Source organism: Physeter macrocephalus, chromosome 4, assembly GCF_002837175.3.
Source record: "Physeter macrocephalus isolate SW-GA chromosome 4, ASM283717v5, whole genome shotgun sequence".
Taxonomy (NCBI): domain Eukaryota; kingdom Metazoa; phylum Chordata; class Mammalia; order Artiodactyla; family Physeteridae; genus Physeter; species Physeter macrocephalus.
The window spans coordinates 33,845,961-33,859,283 of NC_041217.1; the positions used below are offsets into that span (position 1 = coordinate 33,845,961).

General features: G+C 36.7%; 1 protein-coding gene across 3 annotated transcripts in view; it reads left to right on the forward strand.

The window, feature by feature from the left end:
* INTS7 (integrator complex subunit 7) overlaps nucleotides 1-13,323 on the forward strand; it is a 95,968-nt gene that overhangs the window by 8,286 nt on the left and 74,359 nt on the right. For all 3 annotated transcript variants that reach the window (XR_003679407.2, XM_007102635.2, XM_007102636.4), the window contains 4 exons: nucleotides 3,190-3,319; nucleotides 4,481-4,627; nucleotides 5,760-5,897; nucleotides 12,434-12,480. Coding sequence is in view for 2 of the 3 variants with exons in the window: in XM_007102635.2 (XP_007102697.1) it covers nucleotides 3,190-3,319; nucleotides 4,481-4,627; nucleotides 5,760-5,897; nucleotides 12,434-12,480 (462 nt within the window). In the remaining variant the exon portion in view is untranslated. The remainder of the gene's footprint in view (nucleotides 1-3,189; nucleotides 3,320-4,480; nucleotides 4,628-5,759; nucleotides 5,898-12,433; nucleotides 12,481-13,323) is intronic.

Here is a 13,323-nt window from a genome sequence, read left to right on the forward strand (position 1 = left end):
GCCGCTCCGCGGCATGTGGGATCCTCCCAGACCGGGGCGCGAACCCGGTTCCCCTGCATCGGCAGGCGGACGCGCAACCACTGCGCCACCAGGGAAGCCCTAGGGTTAATTTTGAATTAATTTTCCCAGAGGAACTTTTATTATAAGTGGTTATTAGATTATGGAGTACTATGAGTACTGATTGTGCTATTTTTTTTCCTATGAGGAAATATTTTCCAAGTACCAAATAACTAACATGAGTGTACCTATAGAACTTAAGTCATTAGTAAGTTGTAGAAATTGCATGTGCAGATTTACTTTGTGGTTGTCTTATGTATTGGAACAAAGTGGCAACCAGTAAAGAACCCTGTCAACTGGGGGAAGACCGCACAATATAAGAGCTGTGATTTGAGTTTTATTCAGTGTCTTACTGAGGACTATAGCCCTGGAGACAGCCTTCCAGATAGCTCTGAGGAACTGCTCCAAAGAGGCCGAGAGAGATGTCAGTATACATGTGATTTTGGCTAAGGAGTATGTGCAATCCAACATATGTCTCGGTAGAAGGTTATTGCTAGTCTAAGGAACAGATATCTCAGTTAATGATTTTATTGCTTTTCTAAGTGTGGGAAGATGCAAGAATCTGGGTTCATAAAAATTTTTTTTCCCTGAAATATAAGTATCTAAGGGCCTGTTTGGCCTGTTCTCCCTAAAGCACAGAGTGCCTCATCTTGTTCTTTGTCCTAAATTCCTTTCAGGGTGTGCTGTAGGTCAGCAACTTAATCTTTGTAGAACTGAATGGCAAGCGACATTCCCTGTTTTACACCTCAGACAAACATTTCCTTTGTCATTTTTTAGCAGTGAACAAACTTTACTGAACAGAGATGTTCTAGGGCACTTATTCTTGTGCAGATATAATCAGCATTTTGTAAACGGCAAAATACTAAAAGAAAAATATTTGAAGGTGATACTGTTAATTCCATATCAAGATACTCATTCTTAATGAATTTTTTTAAGGATTGAATATTAACTCCTTTTATTTGTTGGATTTAAAAAAAAATCAGATTCATTGAGGGAATCCCCTGATGGTCCAGTGGTTAGGACCCCGGCGCTTTCACTGCTGAGGGCCCAGGTTAAACCCCTGTTTGGGGAACTAAGATTGCACAAGCTGTGTGCGGCGTGGGGAAAAAAAAAATCAGATTTCATTGAGGTATAATTTGTATATAATAAAATCCACCAAATGTATACAGTCATGAAACCACTACCTAGGACAATTCTTTCACCCCCAGAACTTGCCCTGTGCCCCTTTGTGGTCAGTTCTCTTTCTTTAGCCTCTGGCAACCACTTTCTGCTTTCTATTCCCATAGTTTTGCCTTTTCCAGAATGTCATATACAGTAGTCTTTTGGGACTGACTTCTTTCACTTAGCATAATGATTTTGAGATCCACCCATGTTGTTGTATCAGTAATCGGTTTCTTTTTATTGCTGAGTATGAGTCCATTGTATGGACCACAGTTTGTTTATTCATTCACCAGTTGATAGACTGCGTTGGGTTGTTTCCAGTTTGAGGCTATTACAAATTAAGCTGCTGTGAACATTCGCATACAGATCTTTGTATGGACAGATGTTTTCAATTCACTTAGGTAAATATTTGGAAGTAAGATTGCTGAGTGTATAATAACTGTATATTTACCTTGATAAGAAATGACCAAACTGGTTTCCAAAGAACTGTATAGTTTTGCATTCCCACCAGCAATGTATGAGAGTTTTAGTTGCTCCATATCCTCTTAGCACTTGGTATTGTCGGTCTTTTTTGCCATTCTAGTGGCTGTGTAGTGGTGTCTTACTGTGGTTTTTAATTTACATTTCACGGATGACTAACAATGATGAGCATCTGTTCATGTGCTTTTGTTTGCCATCCTTATTTCCTCGTTAGTGGAATTTCTCTTCAAATCTTGCCCATTTTAAAAAATTAAGTTTTCTTTTTATTGAGATATAAGAACTATGGATGAAGTCCTTTATCAGATACATGTTCTATAAATATTTTCTTCCATTATGTGGCTTGTTTTTTTATTCTCTTAGCAGTATATTTTGAAGAGAAGTTTTTGTTTTAATAAATTTATTTATTTATTTATTTTTGGCTGCATTGGGTCTTCGGTGCTGCGCACGGGCTTTCTCTAGTTGCAGCAGGTGGGGGCGACTGTTCATTACGGTGCATGGACTTCTCATTGCGGTGGCTTCTCTTGTTGTGGAGCATGGGCTCTAGGTGCACAGGCTTTAGTAGTTGTGGCATGCGGGCCCAGTAGTTGTGGCTTGCGGGCTCTAGAGCTCAGGCTCAGTAGTTGTGGCACACGGGCTTAGTTGCTCCGCAGCATGTGGGATCTTCCCGGACCAGGGCTCGAACCCGTGTCCCCTGCATTAGCAGGCGGATTCTTAACCACTGTGCCACTAGGGCCACCAGGGACGCCGAAGAGCAGAAGTTTTTAATTTTGATAGAGTTTAACTTTTCACTGTTTAATTTTATGATGTTTTTAATCTAAAAACTCCACTTTTTTTGTTTTATCTAAGAATTCTTTGCTTAACCTAAGCTTATAAAGATTTCCTCTGTATTTTTTTCTATATAATTTATAATTTTAGCTCTTACATTTAGGTCTGTGGTTCATTTTGAGTTAATTTTTGTATATGGTGCAAATTAAGGATTCAGTTTCTGTTTTTCTTTTCTTTTCTTTTTTTAAATTTCCCTTCTGATTTCTTCTTTCACCCTTTCACTTCTTTCAGTGATTCATCTTATTGATTATTTATAAGTGTGTTGCTTAATTTCCAAATATTTGGGAATTTTTAGATATTTTTCTCTTACTGATTTTTAATTTAATTCCATTATGGTCAGAGAACATACATAGTATGATTTCAGTCCTTTTAAATTTGTTGAGGTTTACTTATGGCCCCAAATATTTTATCAACTCAATCTTTTTTAAAAAATAATTTCTTTTTCATTATTCTATACCTAAAAGTGACACTTTACCAAATTACTATTTCATATGCCATTTTTATTTTTGAAAAGGTAACGAGTTACAATTGTACTTTACTTGTTAAGAATGATTATTACTTTACTGTGTAAATAATTTTACTCTGTAATGTGTTGATATTTGCTATTTTTGCCTTATTGTAGCCACAAATTTGTAATCTGTTCTTCCCTTTTTATGCTCTTCATAGGTCTAAGATCTGGCAAACTTGGTGAACAGTGTGAAGCAGTTGTCCGCTTTCCCAGGCTCTTTCAAAAGTATCCATTCCCCATTCTCATCAATTCCGCTTTCCTAAAGTTAGCTGATGTTTTCAGAGTCGGGTAAGTCTTTTTAAGGCCTTGGTGTCCTAAAGCACATTGTTCATATTTCTTTGTTTTATATTGTGGTCTGTATTCTTTTTGCCTTTTAGGACTTCCACGTGGTTCATTACCATTTTAATGGATGCACATGGCAATTTGCAACAAATTTTGGTGTGAAATTTAATGGCATTTTAAGCAAAAGTGAAGGATATAAGTCAGAGAGTACTTATTTCTTTGGGGGACAGGATAATTCAAAATTAAGACAACCTTAATATATTATTGTATAGTTTGGAAATATCTGTGGCTTTGTGCAGATAGTTTGGAGAAGTTTCTGATTTAACAGTTTATTTTATAACATGAAATTACATGTTACATGAGATTATGGGTCACTGTGAAGTGCCTGAAACAGGTAAGCAAGCACTGAATATACACCTATTTTTTTCTCTCTGCCATTCCCTCTCCCACTTCTTTCCACCCTTCTCCATGCATTCATGTGCTTATACACACACCAAATCAGACTTGGAGAAATGATGTTGTAGAATTAGCTTGAGAGGAAGATGACCATCTCCTTGGTTATAATATGACTGAGGAGATTGAGTTTGGGTCCAGGGCTTCTCTTTATGTTACTACTGTTTTGGTGCCTTGCAGCAGGACTGCAGGCTTTGCTAACTGCTTATGCTTAGTATGCATCTCATGTACATTTGGCCCTCTGCAACTAAGCATTCTGCATCCATGGGTTCTACCAACCCTGGGTCAAAAATATTTGGAAAAAAAGTTGCAGAAAGTTCCAAAAAGCAAAACTTGAGTTTGCCACACATTGGCAACTATTTACATTTATTTATATAGCATTTATATTGTATTAGGTATTGTAAATAATCTAGAGATGATTTAAAAGTGTGTGGGAGGATGTGCAAATACTATGCCATTTTGTATAAGGGATTCGAGTCTCCAAGGGTTTTGGTATGGCAGGGGGTAGTCTGGAACCAGTCCCCCTCCCCACCATGGATATCACAGGATGACTGTACAGACTTCAACTCTTTCAGTGGTAAGACAGAGAATATTAAGATGGAAAAACATTGACCTATTGCTAAAATTTATTAATATCGTTAGTGTTGCTTTGATTCCTAATTAAATATTACTTTATAAAGTGGTCTAATATATTTTATCTGTGGTTTTTCATAGAAACAATTTCCTGAGGCTGTGTGTTCTTAAAGTTACTCAACAAAGTGAGAAGCATTTGGAGAAGATTCTAAATGTGGATGAATTTGTGAAGAGGATTTTCTCTGTGATTCATAGTAATGATCCTGTAGCAAGAGCCATCACACTCCGGTATACTCTGTTATGCTAATGAGTCACCACAAGATTGTTTGAGTTGTGATTATATATCCCCAAAAGGCAATATATTTACTTTTATCATTTTGAATATTAAGAATTTATTTTTATTTTTTCTACTAACAGTCAATGAGAAAATATGGTAACCATCCTAATCTGTAAATGCCTTGCAGCCAACCATCTATGATACTGTTTTGGTAACTTACATTTGAAATATTTCTCTTTGTGGGTGGATGTTCCGATCTGATAACTCTAAGGTGAATGTGGCTTAGCCTCAGCTTATTTTGAACTTTTACCTTCCTGACCTCGTTCTACTGTTTCATGTCAGTTTTCTGTATTCATTCTTGGTTATGTGCTTGTTTTTGTACATGATAATTTATATCTGGACTCCTTGGAGAATGCCAGATATAACCATCTTAGTTTCTTCAGCCTTTCCTTTTCTTTCTTGGCATTAAAAAAAATTTTTTTTAAGTTTTGTTAGAATTTCATTTTGTAAGCCTTATATCCAGCTTGAACCAATATCCTCATTTTAGGTCTATCATCTATGAAATTACATGCATAATTTTTGGATTGTTTGAAACTCACTTTCCTAAACTCTTCCTTCCTCAATTCTGATATGAGCCCCAAGGGGCATTCTCCTGTCTGCTCTTGATATTGAGGAGAGATTTGAAAATCATGATACAAGTAATCACTGATGTTGAAAAAAAGACTGGGAAGTCTTACTTTTTACTTTGCGGATCTGCTTAATAACAAAAGTATTGAACTCTTAATGCTTTGCTAAAATGGACTTCTTTATACAACATTGGAAAATTGATATTTTGATGCTTTAATAATTTAAAAGTTTCTTTTTCTGGGCTCTCTTTGGTACTTGGCACGTACTTCAAGGTGATTTTTAAAAGTTTTGCTTGTGTTAAATAAGCCATGTTAGTTTTTCCGACATTTTGAAGTATGAAAAAGTGTTTAGAATTTGAGTCACTGCTTGATTTCTAAAATTGATACTTTATTAACCTGAGATTTATGGAATGACCTGTAAACTTTAGTTTTGGTAATTTAGCTTTGCCTGTTTCTTCCTTTTCTGACCTTGAGCTTATTGTATTTCCATTCTTCTTGGGTTTCTCTATTTGTGCAGGATGTTGGGAAGTCTGGCATCAATAATTCCTGAGAGGAAGAATGCTCATCATAGTATTCGTCAGAGTCTGGATTCACATGATAACGTAGAAGTTGAAGCTGCTGTTTTTGCTGCTGCTAACTTCTCTGCACAGTCAAAGTAAGCGTAGGCCTTTTATAATTTGGCTTCCCAGGAAGATATTTTGAAGGAATAACTCATCTGTGTATGTAAAACACTAAGGGATACAGAAAAATGTAAATGGCAAGATGTATTTTCCAAGGGGGTTTCCGTCATGTTGGGAAAACAGGACTTAAATCCATAAAACAGAAAAGTTAAGTACAGATGTTGGCATTAACTGTAAATGAAATTAGAGTTTCCAGAAGGACAGGATCAGCATGGGATTAGAATAGTTGGGGAAGGCGTCACTGGGGAACAGAAGCTTTGTCCACTGAACAGCCTTCCCCAGACATATAGTCCTAATACTAAATTGCTGCTTTCTTACTGTCTTCTCAAGTTTAGCTTTTTGGCAGTAGAACTGTGCACAGTTTGACAGAGACAGTAACTTGAGTTGAAACCAATTTTAATTTCTTTGGGATGTCATAGTCTACTATCTTAAAAAACAGTATATCTGTGTGTGTGTGTGTGTGTGTGTGTGTGTGTGTGTGTGTATTTTTTTTTTGATGACATGTTGACCATAGTTTTATTACTGTGTTTGACTTGCTTGATTATCCTCTCTAAAAAAATATATATTATTCCCTTTAGTGACTGATGGGGAAGTAGCATTGCTTTCTGGAGGACATTTTGGTAATATGTATTTTGCTTCAAACATGTACATTCCTTTGACCTAGAAAATCCACTTATAAGAACTTATCCTAAGGAGTCAGCAATGTGTACTGATATTTACTTATAAGGATGCTAGTTATAGGGTTATAGTAACCAAAAAAATTAGTAACAACTTAAATTCCAACCAGTGTGCTAGTAAGATAGATATGACCATACAACGAAATACTATATCAGCTTTTGTAACGCATATATTTTAGAAATATATTTGGAAATAGGTTACATAATAGGTTATATGATATTATAGATTTATTTAAAAAACAAGTATTTATATTTATGGAATAGAAAAAAGACTAGAAGGATATATATCGAAATACTGTCTCTGGTTGGTAAGATGGTTGTCTTATTTTTGTTTTCTTTTTTATAAATTTCTGTATATCCTGGTAGGAGCAAGTTTTGGTTTTATAATCAGACGACTAATGAATTTTTTAAAATAAAAAGTAGCATTTACATTAAGAGCCTCTGCTAAATTTGGATAAGACTTGAAAGAGTTAATCGCCAACAGTCTTCCTTTATATTTTATTAATACATGTACATTCATCTATTCAGCTGCTCTTATGAAGCCTTCAAAATTCCAGGATTACTCATTGGAAAAGGAGATTAGAGACTAGAAAGCGTATAGTCTTTAATTCACTGATTGAAAGTAGTAGGTGTGGCAATAATTGAGGAAGAGAAATATCTGAGTAAAGACAGTTCCTATTTGTGCTTTTGAAAGTTGGCATTTTTTTCTTATTGAATTGATGACCAGTAAACATTTAATAGTTTATGTAGAAGCAGTTTTTCACATACCAGGCTTCAATATGGTATACTTGTGATTTGTGATGTTTAAAAATACCAAATTAGGGCTTCCCTGGTGGCGCAGTGGTTGAGAGTCCGCCTGCCGATGCAGGGGACGCGGGTTTGTGCCCGGGTCCGGGAGGATCCCACGTGCCGCGGAGCGGCTGGGCCCGTGAGCCATGGCCGCTGAGCCTGCGCGTCCGGAGCCTGTGCTCCGCAACGAGAGAGGCCACAGCGGTGAGAGGCCCGCGTACCACAAAAATTAAAAATAAAAATAAAAATAAAAATTACCAAATTACTGCAATAGGAAAGTCTGAAGGACCTATCTAGATGTATCAGAGTGTGAATAAGGAAATATGTCTTTTTCAGATTAGCATTTACCTCTTCCCCCAGAAATGATGACCTGGCTTGAGATCAAATATCTCAACCACTGCTGATGGATTTTTATGTTAGTATCTCCATCAATTTTGGATCTTAAACAAATTAGAGAAACTGGCCAAGAAAGACCTTAAGAATTTATTTAATCCTGTTTCCACCTGTCTGCTACCACAACCACATGTGACTTGTTCTGAAAAAGGTTATAATTTTGTGTGTGTGTGTGTGGTACGCGGGCCTCTCACTGTTGTGGTCTCTCCTGTTGCGGAGCACAGGCTCCGGACGCGCAGGCTCAGCGGCCATGGCTCACGGGCCCAGCCGCTCCGCGGCATGTGGGATCCTCCCGGACCGGGGCACGAATCCGTGTCCCCTGCATCGGCAGGCGGATTCTCAACCACTGTGCCACCAGGGAAGCCCAAAGGTTATAATTTTTAAGAGCTAGTCCCAGAGCAGGAGTTGCAAACCCAAATGCCTTCAGGGGCCAGGGAGGCATTGTCAATGAGAGAGGTGACTTCACGTGGTGACTGGGGTGAACTGAAGGATGCACTCACCATCTAAAAGGAGTAGCCCCTTGGTACCAGTAGATGGTAGCAGTGCAGAAGTGTATGACCAATGGTGTGACATCGGAATTTGGGGTGGGGGGAAGAAGCTGGAGAATCAGATTATTCTGTTTATTTCACCATACAAGTCTATCTATTCTTAACATATTCTTAATGCTGACATTAAGAATTTTGGAAAATATTATTAGACCAAAAAAAAGAAAAAAAGAAAAGAAAGAAAACTGCAGGCTTCTAACTTGCAGTTTATTGACCCTAGAGGAGTGTAACAGACTTTTAAACTTTGAGTTGTTATAAAAGTTATTATATAGTTAGTGGGACTTCCCTGGTGGTGCAGTGGTTGGGAGACCACGTGCCAACGCAAGGGACACGTGTTCGAGCCCTGGTCTGGGAAGATCCCACATGCCGCAGAGTAACTGAGTCCATGCGCCACAACTACTGAGCCTGCACTCTAGAGCCCGCGAGCCACAACTACTGAGTCTGCGCACCACGACTACTGAAGCCCGCATGCCTAGAGCCTGTGCTCCACAGCAAGAGATGCCACTGCAATGAGAAGCCTGCGCACTGCAACAAAGAGTGGACCCCGCTCGCCGCAGCTAGAGAAAGCCCGAGCACAGCAGCAAAGACCCAATGCAGCCAAAAATTAAAAACAAAAAAGATACTATTTTTTTAAAAGTTATTATATAGTTAGTAAAGAAATACTTAGTTAATATCTATCATGTCCAGACTCTATTCCAAGCACCCAGGAATACAGAAGTGGAAAAGATGAATGACCTGTTGTGATGTAAGCGAAATAGTTTCAGCTGCTCATTAATGTTATGGAAAAATAGAACAGTTTTGTCATTGTGATGATGACCTGAGTGAGCTGCTTAGGTAGAGTGATCAGGGAAGGCCTCACTGAGGAGGTGACATTTGAGCTAAAACTGGGTGCTGAAGAAGAGGCAGCAATCTAGAGGAAGGATATTCCAAGCAGAAGGAATAACAAGTACAAGAGCACTCTGAAATGTGAACAGGTCATCTATACATACCTAATACACCTTTTGCCTTCTACCTGAAAGACATTTACAACTTACTTTTTCTTATCAAATGTGAGGCTGATATCAGAGCAGTACTTTTGAAACTATTTGGTATCAGAATCCCTTTACACTCTTCAAACATTATCGAAGTCCTCAAAGAGCTTTTTTTGTTTATGTGGATTATTATATCAACTGATAGTTACTGTATTAGAATGAAAATGCCTAAATTTTAAAAATATTTATTAGTTCATTTAAAAAGTAACAAATTCTTAATATGTTAACATAAAAATATCTTTATGAAAATAATTATTTTTGAAAACAAAAATCAATTTTGTGGGAAGAGTGGCCTTGTTTTACATTTTTACAAATCTCTTTAATGTCTGGCTGGATTCTCATATCTGATTATGTGTTCACTGTTTCTGTTGCAATGTTATTTTGGTTAAAATATGTGGAAAAGAAATCCATCCTCACAGAGATACATAGTTGGAAAAGAGAGTGTTTTTAAAGGCTTTATAGGTAATTATGGATGTTTTTCTTTGATACTATACCAAAACTAGAAAAGTGTTGGTTCTTAAAGGTTAATTGCCCTGTGAACTCTAAAACCACCAGTGAATATGTACTGTTGCATTGAAAGGCATTAGCCTCTCTTACCCGCGTATGGTTTTATAACTTAGATATTGGTCTTCTGGAAAATATTGGTACACTGTGTTATGAAGGTCTTCCAAATGTTGACCTTTTTCATTGTAAAATATCAAAGGGTCACATTTGTTACTATCACCACTGATCTCATCAGGAAGGTCTTTAAATATTAAGCTATCAAGCTCATGGTGACAGATACAAGTTTTCTGAAATGCTAATTTTTGCTTAGAAGCTAAGATTGGCAAAATATTTTCCCAGTTACTTTACTTAAAGTTACAAGCTTACTTTATTCATCTTTTTAGAAAATATCTGCAAATAGCCAACTCTGAATAATTATGGAATTTCATGAAAAAAACTGGGTAGTTCATCTCGAAACTCAAATGACTGCATGGTACTTTTCCTGCAGACAACCACTGTGTACTTGATGTGTGCTTTCCATTTTGTCAGAGAATATTAAATAATATCTTAATGGCAGAAAATGTTTTCTATAGACATCTGAACTGCAGAGGGGAAGTATTTCATGCCCTGTGTATAATTTACCATGACTAAAAGAGCCAAGTTAGATCATATTATCTGTGTCATATTTCCTTACATGTTATATAATGTTTTATCACAAACATTCATGTTATTAGTAACTTTTGCAACATTCGGTGATACTTCAATTGCAACAGACTCAAAAGCAACACCTTGGAAGATACTTTACACATATATAATATTTTTTAAATGCCTACTTTGTTTTTAATTTTTCTTTTATTTTTTTAATTGAAGTATAGTTTGTTTACAATGTTGTGTTAGTTTTAGTTGTACAGCAAAGTGATTAAATTATGCATATATATATATATCTATTTTTCAGATTGTTTTCCCATATAGGTTATTACAAAATATTGAGTATAGTTCCCTGTGCTATACAGTAGGTCCTATTTGTTATCTCTTTTATATATAGTAGTGTGTATATGTTAACCCCAAACTCCTAATTTATCCCTCCTCCCCCTCCCCCTTGGTAAGCACAAGTCTATTTTCCATGTCTGTGGGTCTGTTTCTGTTTTGTATATAAGTTCATCTGTATCATTTTTTTGATTCCACATTTAAGCTATATCATATTTGTCCTTTTCTGTCTGGCTTACTTCATTTAGTATGACAATCTAGGTCCATCCATGTTGCTGCAAATGGCATCTTTCATTCTTTTTTATGGCTGAGTAATGTTCCACTGTATATGTATACCACATCTTCTTTATCTGTTCATCTGTTGATGGACATTTAGGTTGTTTCCATGTCTTGGCTATTGTAAATAGTGCTGCAGTGAACATTGGGGTGCATGTATCTTTTCAAATTATGGTTTTCTCTGGGTATATGCCCAGTAGTGGGATTGCAGGATCATATGGTAGCCCTATTTTTAGTTTTTTAATGAGCCTCCATACTGTTCTCCCTAGCAGCTGCACCAATTTACCTTCCCACCAGCAATGTAGGAGGGTTCCCTTTTCTCCACACCCTCTTCAGCATTTATTATTTGTAGACTTTTTGATGATGGCCATTCTGACTGGTGTAAGGTGATACCTCATTGTAGTTTTGATTTTCCCTTCTCTAGTAATTAGTGATGTTGAGCATTGTTTCATGTGCCTTTTGGCCATCTGTATGTCTTCTTTCTTTGGAGAAATTTCTATTTAGATCTTCTGCCCATTTTTTGATTGGGTTGTTTGTTTCTTTGATATTGAGCTGTATGAGCTGTTTTGTGTATTTTGGAGATTAATCATTTGCAAATAATTTTCTCCCATTCTGTAGGTTGTCTTTTTGCTTTCTTTGCATATGGTTTCCTCTGCTGTGCAAAAGCTTTTAAGTTTAATTAGGTCCCATTTGTTTATTTTTGTTTTTATTTCCATTACTCTAGGAGATGGATCCAAAAAGATTTATGTCCAAGAGTATTCTGCCTGTTTTCCTCTGGGAGTTTTATAGTATCCAGTCTTACATTTAGGTCTTTAAAATTAAAAATGGCCACTTTTAAATAATTTGGCTCTTAGTAAGATTCTATCTATATTTCCTACTGCGTTTCTACTACTTCATACTTACTCTGTTTTTCTAAAATTCAGAATATTTGGTATATATTTTATTGTTTACGTAAGTGATCGCTTGTGTGTTGAAAGCTTCTCTTAATTAAAAGTGTGTCCTAAAACATTGTAGACTGAGATAGTGACCTTGAGTCTTTCAGACAGTGTCATTTAGTAATGCAAATTGCAACAATGCTCATAAATCAGAGCATCTTTCCTTGAAAATCATGTGGGAACAGTGTTGGCATAAGCCCACTGCTGTTTGGAGTTTTGGTTTCAGTTGCATTTCTTACCCCACCCCTGTCACCTGACCTTAGGAATATTAGTTACGATTTGGAGCATTGCATTTCTCCTGTGCTTACTGTGTTCTGTTTCTTTTAAGTCCTCAGAAAACTGAAGCAAATTTAATTGTTTGGTTTTAAAAATTTTGCTGTTTTCTCTTTCCAAAGGGATTTTGCTGTAGGAATCTGTAACAAAATCAGTGAAATGATTCAAGGTATGTATGCTTCATTTGGTATTATGAAGTAACTTAATGAACTTTATATTAATAATAGCTGCTAACATTCATTAAGTACTTACTGTGTGCTAGTCACTATTCATTCATTTATTCATTCAAATAATGTTTATTAAGTGTCTTCTAAATGCCAGAACTATTCTAGGTGCTTAGGATACAGTAGTACACAAAACAAAGCCCTTGCCCTCATGTAACCTACATTCTAATGGTGGAAGGGTTGGTGGTAGCAACAGATAAGTAAATTTATGGCATATCAGGTGCTGTGGAGAACAAGTGCGGTAAGAAGGATAGAGAGTCCCCAGAGCAGATGGCAGGATAGAAAGGGGGATGTTACTGTTTTATATATGTTGATCAAGGAAGACTTCTGATAAATTGATATTTGAGTGAGAAATGCAGATATTTAGGGGGAAAACATTCTGACCTGGGGGAGAGCTGTGCTGTTAGGAGCTCTGGGACTCTCTTCACTCTGCTAATGTCCCTCCAGTGTCTTCCAATTGCAACGAAACTCAAATCCAAATTCCTTACTGTAGCCTACAAAGCCTTAGTATTCTAATCTCATCTTCCATACTGTGCTTCACATGTATTACCCCATTTACCCTGATAATATTCATAAAAGGAATCTCTGGGGTTACAGCATTGCACAGCTCTAGAGAACACAACTTTCTTTGTGTATTTCTAGATGGCATTTCTTTGAATTGCACAATTGGCAGACTTCGATAGGTAATACTACTACCTCTATTTTATGGAAAAGGAAATGGAGCCACAATAAAATCACTTAATTGAAGACCAAGATACAGTGGTTGAGCTTTGTCCTGTTTCCATTTA